Below are 14311 nucleotides of genomic sequence, written 5' to 3' on the forward strand. Positions count from 1 at the left end.
TAACCGCGAAGGCCTAAGGGCCCCACCCATCAGATGCCAGGAAGTAGAGATTCTGTGGGCTTACCCGCCTGGAGCAGGGGCTTGAGAACGATGGTGTCGATCCGGGCCAGACATGCTAAGAAGGTTTCTTCTGTCCGTAGGAGCGATTCTGCCGCTTCGGTGGCCCACATGTCCTAGGGGCAAACAAAGTTGCACGGTCGAGAACGCTACTTGTGCTTGGCGCTGCGCACGCCGCGAGAGACGCTCCCTGCCCAAACGAGCAATGTAAATAGGTAAAGGGAGGGGAGGAACTGGAGGCACAAAGGAGGTGAGGTGACTTGACCAAGGCCACACGGCAAGATCGGTGGCAGAGCTTGATGCACAGCCCAGTTTCCCGCCTCCAAACATGGATCCTCAGACCCCTGCCTTTGTCAACGGACCATGCTGCCTCTTTCCACGACCTCAACCAGCATCGGAGCTTTCAGAAGGCTTTGAGCTGAATTCATTCTCCAAGTGCAGATTAGCTTTCCAGAAGGAAGTCCATGTATGCCCAAAGAAAATGCAGCAAAGAAATGGTCGGTTTAAACGTCTGCCACCAATAGCTTCAGGCCACTGAGCTTCAATTCACCACCTCTGCCAGTAAAATACTTTGTACGCGGCCACCCAGCCGTCCACCACACGAGCTGTTCAGACCACGTCCAAGGGAGCAATCTGATTGCCCTGGCAGTGTTTGGACAGTCCGGTTCCATCCATCCCCGTTCCTTCACAAATGCAAAGCATCACGGAAACGCTTGTGTCATCATGCTGGCGTTCACGTGAACAGGCCAGCCCTTGAATCCCGATTGCTTCCTCTTTAAACAGAAAGGGGGAAAAATCTACGAACCCACGTGCTGCTAGCTGCTGTCAGAAAGAGCGGCAGTGCAAAGAACCCAAGCAGTGAAGAAAATGAAAAGCATGGTGCATGTGGTTTGGAGCCACTGTTCATATCAACATGCCACTGTAAGCAAGATTACAAAACAAGATTGTTTTCTGAGGTTCTCTGTGACAGCTGAGGTCACTTCACTTCCCTAAATTACAGGGTTAGGAAACTGGGTAGCATTGGAGGTCATGCACCCAGTGTGAATGCCTGAAAAAGCTGGCTCACACAAGCATGTGGGGGGTCGATCCCTCCATTGGGGGGTTGATCCCTCCACTTCAAAGGGGCAGCCATGGAGCCTGGGGTCAGCTGAGGACTCCGCATCTGTTTCCAGGTGCCGCACGGCATTTCCCCAGAACCTGGGTCAGTACTCTAGGTTCCATGGTTTTGAAATGCACAAATGGAGACTCTTGTACATTTCAAAGCAGGCAACTGCGTGAAGCGCAAAGTCAGCTGGACTTCTTTCTGGCCCCGGGTGGTATGCGGAGTTCCGCATTCCTCCTTTGAAATGTACAAGAGCCCCAGAGGGGCTCCATTTCAAAGGAGGAATGCGAAAGTGCTTATCGACTAGTCGAGTAGTTGCTGGAAATTCCATCAACTATTCGACTCGTCAATTAACCACTTTTTAACATCCCTATTCCAGACTGCACACACGTTGGGGACTAAGGAACCTCAATTTGGACGTGAAAAATGTCACAAGGACAGCAAGGAGACTGTAGTTTAAACATTTTTGGTTTTATGTACATTTATTCCACTGCCTCTGTCTGTGAAGATGAACATCCTACTCATGTAGATCTCCTACATGGCCCCTATTATCACAATATGACCACCATGTGATGATAAATTCAACATCTTAGTCTCACAGGGTTGGAGGAGACCTCAGGAGTCATTGAGTCCAGCACCCTGCCCAAAGCAGGACCAATCCCAACTCAATCATCCCAGCCAGGGCTTTGTCAAGTCCAGACTTCAAAAACTCTAGGGATGGAGATTCCACCCCCTCCTGAGGGAACCCATCCGAGTGCTTCACCATCCTCCTAGTATCTCCATGAACTTGGAAAATATTATCATTCCCATTTTACAGAGTGGCAAAGAAACTAAGAGCCAGCCATCTAAAGGTGTTTAGGTGCAGTTGAAAATTTCCCTAAGTGCTCAAACAGGTTCATTCCCAGCTAAGCGCCACTGAACATCAATTAGACATTTTCTTTAGGTCTTGTGACAATCTCGTCTCAACTGCTCGGCTAAGATCACAGTCAGCTTTGGCAGAGCATGGAATTGAACCCAGCGCTCCAAAATCCCAAGCTAATCGCTGCATCAAAGCCCTTGAGTGCTTTGTAACTTTCGGAAGAAGTGCTTTACTTAATCCGGATTAGCTTGCAAAATAGCTGGTGTATGCCTGTTTACTTTTCCTTGTAATTTGGTATGGCTGTGGCAAGCAGTCTGCTAGATCCACAGAGAACACAAAGGCTGAAATCTGACCTTTTGAAAGGGACAGAAATTTCCGATTTTTGAGGAAAAGGCACTTTTCAAACCAGCTCTGCTCTGCATGCTTTGTTCTCCACCATCTCTCAGCCCGGACTCCCTCCCACATTCCTAATCCCAGGCACATTTCTGATCCACGCCGCTAGCATTTTTGTTTCCAAAGAGCATAAGAAAAGCCGCACTGACTCAGACCAAAGGTCCATGCAGCCCAGTATCTTGTCTGCTGACAGTGCCCAGTGCCAGGTGCCCCAGAGGGAATGAACAGAACAGTTACCAACAATGATCCATCCCCTTTAGCCCATTCTCAGCTTCTGACCAAAAAAAAAAGGCCTAGGGGTTACAGTCCTGCCCATCCTAGCTAATAGACATTGATGGACCTGTCCTCCATGAATTTATTTAGCTCTTTTTTGAACCCTGTTATAGTCTTGGCCTTCTCAACATCCTCTGGCGAGGAGTTCCACAGGTTGACTGTGCTCTTCATGAAGAACTTCCTTTTGTTTCTTCAGGGGGTAGCCGAGTTAGTCTGTACAGGATAAACTTTAGAAAACAACAAATAGTCTGGTAGCACTTTAAAGACTGACAACACATGTCGATGGTATCATGAACATTCATGGGCACCGCCCTCTTGTTTGCTACCTAGTAATTTCATTTGGTGACGCCTAGTTCTTGTGTTATAGGAAAGGAATAAATAGCTCCTCTTTCTTATTTTCTCCACACCAGTCATGATTGTACAGACTTCTCTCATATCCCCCCTTAGTCATCAAACAAGAAAGTCCAAGTGTTTCATTGGAAGGCTACCTACTAATTTCAGTTCTCAGATTCACAGCCATGGGTTGATGTCACTTATTAAGTAATCCAGCATTCAGTAGACATTTCAAGCAGCATTTGATGCAACATACAGGATATGTGAGCTTGCTTTGCCGCATGATCTACTGACGCATCATGAAGTAAAGGCAGAATTTCCACTTGATTTCCCTGTTCTGTTGGCTCAAGCCCAGACATAAGAAGATAAGAACGGCCAGACTGGGTCAGACCAAAGGTCCACTTAGCCCATCATCCTCTCTTCCAACAGTGGCCAATGACAGATGCCCTAGAGCAGTGTTTCCCAATTGGTGCTCCGCGAAACCCTGGGGTTCTGCAAAGTGAAAGTAAGGGTTCTGCGAGAATGAGGCACTCCCCCCCTTTTAAAGAGACAGAGTCTATTTTGCAGCTTTTTATTTATTTATTTATTGCTTGACCGATTCTGGTGGGTCTTTTTTTTTTTTCCCCCGTTTTTCCCTGGCAACCCTAGGGGTTCCTTGAAATTCTTTTAAGTTGAAAAGGGTTCCGTGGCCAAATAAAATTGGGAAACACTGCCCCAGAGGGAGGGAACACAACAGGGAATCCTCACATAACCCCTCCCCTGTCACCCACCTCCAGAGAAACAGAGTCTAGAGACACCATTCCTACTCATTCTGGCTAATAGCCATGGATGGACCTAACTTCCATGAATCTATCTAGCTCTTTTTGAACCCTGTTAAAGACCTAGCCTTCACCATATCCTCAGGCAAGGAGTTCCACAGGTTGACTGTGTCCTGAGTGAAGAAAAACGTCCTTTTATTTGTCTTAAACCTGCTGCTTCTTCATTTCATTTGGTGACCCCTAGTTCTTATATTGTGGGAAAAAGTAAATAACTTTTCTTTATTCACTTTTTCTACACCAGACATGATTTTATAGACCTCTATCCTATCCCCCCTTAGTCTCCTCTTCTCTAAGCTTAAAAGCCCCAGGATTTTTAATCTCTCTTCATATGGGACCCATTCCAAACATAAGAACATGAGAATGGCCAGACTGGCGTTGTGTCCAGACTACAGGGTTTTGTCGACAAAAGTGGCCTTTTGTCGATAAAACTATACCTGTGTCTACACTACCGCCATGTTCTGTTGACAGTAAGTCAACAGAATGCGGAAGTTTTGTCAATAGTGGTAAACCTCGTTTTGTCGATAGTGGTAAATGAGGAATAACACCTTTTTTCGAAAGTACTCTTTCAAAATAAGGCGCTATTGCATGCAAACTGTGTTTTTTCGAAAGAGAGCATCTAGACGCCCTCTCAAAAAAGCAGCTTGCTTTTTCGACAATACTGATCATAGTCTAGACGCTCTTTTTCAACAGAGGCTTTAGTATCTGTCCACAAAGCCTCTGTCGAAAAAGGCGTGCAGTTTAGACATAGCCTGGGTCAGGCCAAAGGTTCCTCTAGCCTAGTATCCTGTCTTCCAACAGTGGACAAAGCCAAATGCCCCAGAGGGAATGAACAGAACAGGGAATTATCACATGATCACTCCCCTGTCACCCATTCCCAGCCTCTGACAAACAGAGGCTAGAGATGCCATTCCTACCCATCCTGGCTAATAGCCATTGATGGACCTAGCCTTCATGATTTATCTGGTTCTTTTTTGAACCCTCTTATAAACGTGGCCTTCACAATATCTCCTGGCGAGGAGTTCCACAGGTTGACTGTGCACTGAGTGAAAAAAAACTTCTTTTTGTCTGTTTTAAACCTTCTATCTGTTCATTGCATTTGGTGACCCCATGTTCTTACATTATAAAAACAAGTACATCACTTTTCCTTATTCACTTTCTCCACATTTGTCATGATTTTATAGACCTCTATCGTATCCCCCCTTAGTCTCCTCTTTGCTAAGCTGAAAAGCCCCAGTTTTTAATCTTTCTTCATATTGCAGCTGTTCCAAGCTCCTAATCATTTTTGTTGCCCTTTTCTGAACCTTTTCCACCTTTTTAAAGATGAGGCAACCCCATTTATAAGCAGCATTCAAGCTGTGGGCGTCCCATGGTTTTATACAGAGGCATTAAGATATCCTCTGTCTTATTCTCTATACCTTTTTAATGATGCCTAACTTTGCTTTTTTTACTGCTGCTGCACATGGAATGGATGTTTTCAGAGAACTATCCACAGGGACTCCAAGATCCCTCTCAGGCGTGCTAACAGCTGATTTAGACCCCATCATTTTGTATGGATAGCTGGGATTCTGTTTTCCAACGTGCCTTACTATGCACTCATCCACACTCACATTCGTTTGCTATTTTGTTGCCCACTCTCCTACTTTCCTGAGATCCTTTTAAACTCTTCACAGGCTGCTTTAGTCTTAACTCTCTCGAGCAGTTTAGCATCATCCGCAAATGTTACTGCCTCGGTTGTTTGGCTAGAGACTGGGGATGCTGAAGAGAGGTCAAACTCGGTTGCCTGTTGAACAAGGCTGACTCTGAGTCAGAGCGGGAGATAGGAGATAACCATCCATGGGTGAGGGCAAACACAGGTCCCTGTGTGGGTGCTCTCATGCGAAAGCCGAATGAAAACTGCAGCCTGGCAGTAACGGAGGAGGACTGAACTTCCCCAGAGAGCTCCAGGGGTCCCGTTGGTTAGCAGAATCACAAGACTCCCTTGTTTTTCCCTTGTCCATTTGCTGCATCCATGGAGATACCACGGGCACAATGGGTACATCTGTTTTGTCGACAGAAGTTTTGTCAACAGATACTGTTGACAAAGCTTCTGTCAACAAGGAACGTCTAGACTACATCCAGTTCTATTGACAAAGCAAGTTGCTTTGTCGACATAACTGTGTGGACGCAAAGGACAGCGTAGATGCAATAATGCCTTCTATCGACAGAACTCTGTCAACAAAAGGCATTATTCCTCGTAGAATGAGGTTTACATACGTCGACAAAGCTGCTGAGTTTTGTCGACGTTATGTCGACCTAACTCAAAGGCAGTGTGGACGCAGGTATAGTTTTGTCGACAAAAGTCCACCTTTGTCAACAAAACCCTGTAGTCTAGACACACCCAATGTGCCCACACTGTAGAAATCTGCTCCCGCTAAGCGCGCACGGAGCTGGGTCACCTGCAGATCAAGGCACTTTAAAATCTGTGCATCCGCCTTTCTGTGCACTAGGGTTGTTAAAAGGGGGTTCATAATGTAACCGTGGAACCGTTACAATTATTATAAGAACATAAGAACGGCCATACTGGGTCAGACCAAAGGTCCATCTAGCCCAGTATCCTGTCTGCCCACAGTGGCCAGCACCAGGTGCCCCAGAGGGGATGGACCAAAGACAATGATCAGGCGGTTTGTCTCCTGCCATCCTTCTCCAGCCTCTGACAAACAGAGGCCAAGGACACCATTTTATCCCCTGGCTAATAGCCTTTTATGGACCTAACTTCCATGAATTTATGTAGCTCTTTTTAAAATTCTGTTATAGTCCTAGCTGTCATGGCTCCTTCTCCACTCTGGAATGATAAATGCAGAAGTGAGGGCCAGCAAGTGTACCCCAAAGCCTTATCTACCAGACTTGGGTATAAAACTTCCCCCCAAATCGTAAAAACCTAGATTTTGGGAATAAAACTTCCACTGCCACCACCCAAATATTAATAATGAGATTAGGGGAAAGATCATTTGGGAAATCTCGCCCTTATTATAAAAATCAGGACACACAAGTAACCAATGCCAGGTTAATAAAAAGAAAAGAGAAAACTTTTATTATTGCAACAATATTCCTGTTGCAAACATAAGGATCAGATGGAAAGGTAACAAAATATACTCATGGAGGAATTACACCATGGGCTAGAACTTAGCTAAAAAGAAAAGCCAAACATCTCTTAAACAGTGCCAGATATCAGATCCCATACCCAACCCTTAAAACAATAAAGCCTAACGAAACTACCTAAACTTTACCGTACTTACAGAAAGTGAAGAATTGTTTCTTGGAGAAAGAGAGACATGCTCGTCCCTCCCTGTAGCTGCAGAGGACTCACCCAGAGAGACAAAGGAGGGCAAAAGCCCAAATTCCTTTGTCCCAGTTTGAAAGTCCTACCTATATTCCTATTGGCCACCCCACCTGGCTAGGTGTAGTTAACCCCTTAATCCCCAGGCTGCTGGCTAACCCTCATAATCATGACACTAGTCTTCACAGCCTCCTCAGGCAAGGAGTTCCACAGGTTGACTGTGTGCTATGTAATTCTTAGCAATTACACACTGTGGGCTCCCCCAGTGTGAAGCTTATACTCCAGAGCACCCAGCGCAGCTGGCTCCCCGGGAGTGGGGCCGGCAGCGGGGGCCAGTGTGTGCCGGGAGCCAGCTTCCTACCTGCGGACCCCATTCCTGGGGAGCCGGCTGTGGCCCTGTACCATAGACTCTGATACAGCACTAGCAGTGCGGGGCAGCAGTCAGCTCCTCAGGCACCTGTGTGCACTGGCAGCTGGCTTATAAAATGGCTCCTGGTGCACACACTGGCTTCTGCCTATCGCCCTTCTCCTGGGGAGCCGGCTGCTGCCCTGCGCTGCTGCCTCTGATACAGAGGCAGCACACTGGCTCCCAGCAGGTACTGGCTCCAGGCCTGGCTTGCAGCCCCATTCTCATACAAAGGCAGCAGCACACTGGCTCCTGGCATGTAATGCTCCTGGCCTGCTCCCGGGGAGCCAACTACTGCCCCAGGCTGCGGGCTCTGATACAGAACCCACACCATGGGGTGGCTGCCGGCTCCCCCGGAGCAGGGCTAGGAATTGGCATGGAGCAGTTATGGAAACGGATACGTTCATGCTTATGGGTTCATTATTTACCTGTTACACTTTTACATCCCTCCTGGGCATGTTAACATGCTCATTTACATAAACCATAAGCTCTGCCATTAGAAGCCGTGTGGATTTAGCACTGGCACAACAGGGCCAGCCTGACCATGAGGCGAACTGAGGCGGCCGCCTCAGGTGCCAGACTGTGGGGGAGCCCCCCTGCAACCCAGAGTGTAGAAAATTGTGTCTGCTGCCAGTGCAGACGTATCCTCTCTGCTCTAGATGCACAGAGATGGTGGAGTGCCATGAGAGGCGTAGAACAGGAAGGAGGCAGAATTGAGACCTTTCAAAGTTTTGGCCCAAGCGAGGGGGCGTCATTTGAGCTCCCCGCCTCAGGTGCCAAAATGTTGTGGGCCGGCCCTGTGGCACAAGGAGCCATACTGGCTTCCTTAGGAAATAAGGCCTTCTGCTGATCTGGAGGACAGCAATAGGTCAAGTGTCCCACACACGCTCCTGTCCACATGTGTCAAGGCCAGTTTCAGAGTCCAGGCCCGGGAGAACATCCTCTAGGGCAGCGTTTCTCAACAACTAGCCCAGGGATCAGTGCCAGTCCCTGAGCGCTCCCTGTCAGAGCTTAGGAAAGCAGCAAGCAGGTATCAAAAAGGCTGAGGAACGCTGCTCTAGTGTAACAGAGAATTTTGGTCTCCATGAACCTCCACCAAGTAGCTCAAAACTCAGTGATAGGTGGGACATAGACGCCAGACCCAAGTCCTCCCTTGGAACTCATCTCACAAACACCAAACGCCCATTAGCTGGGAGCTACCTTTAATCCCAGGAAAGGGGATGGATAATCTGAGGTAACAAGGCCCATGAAAGGCATAACAGAGCTGCCAAATAATTACCTCACCAGCGACATGACCGTTGGCCTCTAAGGGATGAGACAGTATCACACCCTTTGGAGAAGGGAACACACACAGGGGTATGTCTAGACTACAGGCTTTTGTCGACAGACGTTTTGTCAACACTGGGGCTATGTCTAGACTGCACGCCTTTTTCGACAGAGGCTTTGTCAACATATACTGTCGACAAAGCCTCTGTCGAAAAAGAGCATCTAGACTACAACCAGTTCTGTCGAAAAAGCAAACCGCTTTTTCAAAAGAGTGTGGATGCTCTCTTTCGAAAAAGCACAGTTTGCATGCAATAATGCCTTTTTTCAAAAGAGTACTTTCGAAAAAAGGCATTCTTCCTCGTAAAATGAGGTTTACCGCCATAGACAAAACTACCGCGTTATGTCGACTTACTGTCAACAGAAAACGGTGGTAGTGTAGATACAGGTATAGCTTTGTCGACAAAAGGCCACTTTTGTGGACAAAACCCTGTAGTCTAGACACAGAGAGGGAGGTTAGGTGAACTGTCCAGGGGCAGAGTCAGAAGTGGGAATTAGGTTTGTCAAACTAGCCAGTTGTCGGGTCAAATCAAATGTCTGGGTGACCACAGTCAAATATTCCAGCAAGAAGGGCCTGATGTAGGAGGCAGTCTGCTTTGTTGATGGTCTCATCAGGCCATTCCTGCATTTTCTAGATTAGAACTTCATTGTTTCATTCCCCCCGCCCCCCACACACACACAGTTAAAATAGCTCATGAAAATTACTTGGTTTTGGAGTTACACACTGGCTGTACCTGCACTGGCAAGTTATTCCGGAAAATCAGCTGCTTTTCCGGAAAAACTTGCCAGCTGTCTACTGAATTTCCGGAAAAGCACTGACGATCTCATGTAAAATCATAAGTGCTTTTCCGGAAAAACTGTGCTGCTCCCGTTCAGGCAAAAGTCTTTTTCCAGAAAACTGTTCCGGAAAAGGGCCAGTGTAGACAGCTCAGATTTGTTTTCCGCAAAAAAGTCTCGATCGTGAAAATGACGATCGGGGCTTTTTTGTGGAAAAGCGTGTCTAGATTGGCCACGGACGCTTTTCCAGAAAAAGTGCTTTTCCGGAAAAGCATCCTGCCAATCTAGATGCTCTTTTCTGGAAATACTTTTAACGGAAAACCTTTTCCATTAAAAGCATGTCCGGAAAATCATGCCAGTGTAGACGTAGCCTCACACTTGACTCATTTGGATTCCTCTTCTAAGAAGTTAGGGTATGTCTACACTAGCCCCCTAGTTCGAACTAGGGAGGCTAATGTAGGCATTCCTCATTCCATGAAGAGTAACAGTTAATTTGAACTAAGGACTGCCCCAAAAGTTTTCACTGGAGTTAGAAAAAGAGTCTCCAATAGGAGATTGAGAGCCAGTGGAAGGAATGGAAGCGTCTGCTCTTAGAGTTTGTTCCAATATTGGAGGGGAAGTTGCAGGGATAAAAAGGCCTGCCGAAAACAAACACCCTTGACAGCGGCCAAGAGCACCATCCGCCAATCTGGCCTCAATGTTCCTGGTGCTCCCGCATTTGTCCATATCCACCTGTCGTGTCTTCTCTTGGATTATAAACTCTGGGAAAGGGACTGTCTTTTGGATCTGTGCTTGTACAGCACCTAGCACCGGGGGATGCTGCTCCAGGAGATAAGGCTCCGAGGGCGATCCATATTAAGAGAGGTGGGAAAATGCTGAACTCATATGAACTCAGGGAGAAGTAGATAAGGACTGTTACGGGCCTAATGTTAGTTAAGGAGAGTTAAAAAGCAGGTTGCCACTAGGGATGTAAAACCCCATTTAATTAGTTAATTGGTTAAATACAACGTTTAACTGGTTAACCAACGTAATCATAGAATACTAGGATTGGAAGGGACCTCGAGAGGTCATTGAGTCCAGTCCCCTGCCCTCATGACAGGACCAAATTCTGTCTAGACCATCCCTGATAGACATCTATCTAACCTGCTCTTAAATATCTCCAGTGATGGAGATTCCACAACCTCCCTGGGCAATTTATTCCAGTGTTTGACCACCCTGACAGTTAGGAACTTTTTGGAGACAGGTAGTGGGGACACCACAGCTGGGCTGATGTGGACCCCTGTCCCTCTACCACAACTAGGTTTGAGCACTCCCCTACCCCACCCATGCTGTGTCCAGGCTGGAATGGCCAACACAGCCTGGCCAGAGCAGCTCCTGTCCACAGCAGGTCCGGCCCTGGTGTGCTGTGGACGGGGGCTGTTCCCAGTGAGCCCAGGCTGGGCCTGCCACTAACAGGAGCTGCTCCAACTGGGTTGGAGCACCCCTCCTCCCCATCCACAGCAGCTCCCTGCCCATGACCCCACTGATTAACAGTAACCAGTAAGCATCACCCGGGAAAAGTAGCGCTTACTGGTTAACCATTCGCATCCCTCCTTGCCAACAGTTTTCACGATCTTCACCTATCCAGTTGGGTAAATCTAAGTTCTGGAGGCCAGTGCGGGTAGTGCTGCCTAGTGGTGGTCCTACGAGCGGGCCCTTCTTTCTGCTGTGACCAAAGCAGTTTCATTTGACCTTGGATGCGTCACATCCAGGAGAGATGGTGGGTTTTCAAATGTCTCCCCCCTCCCCACACCGTCAGCCGTGGGGGGACAAGGGGCAACCCAAAGGACGTTGTGGTTGGTTTGGTTTTCTTTATCTGACCCAGATGTTTTTGGAAGACCCAGACGTTTTCCGTGGCAGCGTTTGTATGAATGGAACGGTCTTCCTTAATAGGGTTGCCAGATGGTTTAACAAAAAATACTGAACACCGTGCTCCCCCCACCCCAAAGGAAAAACAACACCGGGAAAAAAATCTGCGGAGGAAAAAAGGGGGGAGACCAACGTTGTTAAGCAAAAAAAAAAAAAAAAAAGTTGCTGCAGCTTTAAATTACCGTGCTCCTCACTCCCCCCACCCTCGCAAATGCGGTTGGCCTTCCATCTGAGGAAAATACCAGACATGTAAAATGGTTTTTTTTTACCGGATGGAAGGCCAAAATACCGAACTGTCCGGGAAAAAACCGGACACCTGGCAACCCTATTCCTTAAAAGTAGCCTTGGGAGGCAAAATGTTGATCACTCACCAGGCAATTGGTATCCCCCTTCATACTTGAATGAAACCCTAGCCTAGGCCCATTGACAAAACTCCAGTGCTCTTCAGAGGGGTGGAACCTGGGGCGCCGGGTTTAATGAGGAAGTTACAGCTCTCGGAGCAGGGGGACGACGGCCCAGAGCAATAGGCCAGCATGTCTCTCTGGCGCTTAGTCCGTGACTGACAGCGCGCCGAGGGCGTGGAGGGAGCACAACGGCCTCTCGCTTTGCACAGTGAAGGAAGCCCGAAGGGTCTAGCTATGGAGTTCCCGGGTGAAATCCTCCCAGGCTGCCTCTAACCTCAAGACACATCTTGTGTGGATTCACTGCAGGGGCCATGAAACCCTGATGCTCTCCAGGGCTGAGAAGCAGGCCTGCTGAGAGGAGGGGGAGAAGGGCTGGGGGGGGGGGGGGGCGAGTAGCCTGGCATCACAGACTCCATTGCACCCCAGAAGCGGCCGGCACCAGCCCGGCTCCTAGGTGGGAAAAGCGCACAGGGCTCCCCGCACTGCCCCTGCCCCGGGCACTAGCTCCGCCCTCCCATTGGCTAGAAACCTGCTGCCGGCTGCTTCTGGGGTGCAGCCGGGTCTGAGGGGCCATGAGAAGCAGGAAGCTGCCTTAGCCCCCCCGCTGCACTGCTGACTGGGAACTGCTCAAGGTAAGTCCTTCCTACATCAGCCCTGCCCCCCACAAAACCGGAGCCCCCTCTACACCCCAAAAGCTCCCCTCCTCGGCCCCACTCCGGAGTCCCCACTCCGGTCAAATGACATCGGGTTGCGGCACCCACAACTTTCTCCAGCTGGGTCATGAGAAAAAAAGTCTGACAGCTGCTGCCCTAGGGCCGCTCAGTCGGGGGATCTTTCCAGCAGGGGGGCAGTGCATCTGGGGTGACATCTTCCCCCCCTCCCCCACCGACTCCACATCAGCACCGGCAGCCGGACGGCTGGGTGGGGGCTGTTGCAGCAGTGGGGTGGGGGAGGAGGAAGGCAGAGAGCCTGGTCGTGGACAGAGCCCCCCACCCCGACTCCAGTCTTGCTGCCTGCCCCCTCCCCCTGATAACCTGCCCGCCCCACTTCCCAGGCCCCATAGTTTGGGAGCCTCCGCCCTGCAGGGACATCGGCTCCGTTTGGGAGACCCATTCTGCGGGTTCCCCCTGCCAGCCGGGGAAGGCCGGGTGATCAACTGGCTTTCCCTGAGGACAACGTTGAAACTCGGGGTACAAGGGCCCCCTGCACCGATTTAGTCGGGGCTCAGGCAATCTGCCATGGACACGAGGGACACCCATTGCAACATGGGACTGCTGGCAGCTCACTGCCCGGGTTTGGGGGTCCCGCCTTTGGGTGGGATAGTGGAAAGACAGGGCACCAGCCTCTCCTCCTCCAGCCAGGCCTGCTCCCCAGAGGAGTGGGGTCGGGGCCACTGACTGAGAAGGAGAAAGATGCTCCCCACATCCCCCTCACACACCAGAACCTGTGGGGGTAGATTTTCTGTGCTTCGGCCCCATGGAAGGGCAGTGGGGGGGGGTCCTGGAGCACCCAGCACGGGCTCCCCAATGCTGAGGGGGAGCCCTCAGCCTCAGGGTCCGGAGCCAGGCAAACTGGGGGCCACCTTCGGCCCTCAGGACTCAGCTTCCCCTACACGACGCTCGCCTCCACTGCTCTTGCGGAGGGAACTAGTGTCTCGGGGCAGCTTTGAAAGCAACGCCTGCTCTGAAAGGTGAGCGAGGCCGAGTGACTGGGCCCAAGCTAGAGGATGGTCCCAGGGATGGAAATACCCCTTAAAAATGTTAACCGGTTAAATGATATAATGTTAATCCTTTGACCAGTTAACCAGGGTCTGGATAACCCACAGTGGGCCCTCCAGCCTGGCCAGCCGTGGGCAGACGGGCTGTTCCAGCCCAGCCAGTAAAGGTGATGCTTACTGGGTAACCGGTTAACCCTTTACATCTTTAGCTGGTCCATGTTCTTCCATGGATCGGGCCCAACATGACTTTTCTCCAGAGGACAACACCCGTGCATTAGTGAGAATCAGGGACCACGACCTCCAGGGTAGGGCACCCGGATCGGAGGCGTGAGACATATTATTATAACAGGACACCCCTTGGAGAATTGAATTCCGTGAGACCTACCCAGTTGCCCAGAGAGAGAGAAACGGCTCGTTTGCAGCCGCAAGTCCCAAGCTAGCATCTCAAGCACGGGGCGATCTGTCCTCTGCGGCGGCTCGGCGCGCTCCACTCCGCATCGAAACCAGGGGCTCAGTACAGGACTATCAGCGCTCACCCCCTTCTCGTCCAGAGGAGGACTTTGTGACCCTCCATTCAGACGAGACCTCCCCGGGCATCTGCCTTAGGGATCCTGTTCAATCAGTT

General features: G+C 49.7%; 1 protein-coding gene across 8 annotated transcripts in view; it reads right to left on the reverse strand.

Moving 5' to 3' along the window:
• ALS2CL (ALS2 C-terminal like) overlaps positions 1 to 14311 on the reverse strand; it is an 82412-nt gene that overhangs the window by 51063 nt on the left and 17038 nt on the right. For all 8 annotated transcript variants that reach the window (XM_075922969.1, XM_075922971.1, XM_075922970.1 and 5 more), the window contains one exon: positions 65 to 173. In XM_075922969.1, the coding sequence (XP_075779084.1) occupies positions 65 to 170 (106 nt within the window). In that variant the 5' untranslated portion in view covers positions 171 to 173. The remainder of the gene's footprint in view (positions 1 to 64; positions 174 to 14311) is intronic.

Source organism: Pelodiscus sinensis, chromosome 2 (assembly GCF_049634645.1).
Source record: "Pelodiscus sinensis isolate JC-2024 chromosome 2, ASM4963464v1, whole genome shotgun sequence".
Classification (NCBI taxonomy): Eukaryota; Metazoa; Chordata; order Testudines; family Trionychidae; genus Pelodiscus; species Pelodiscus sinensis.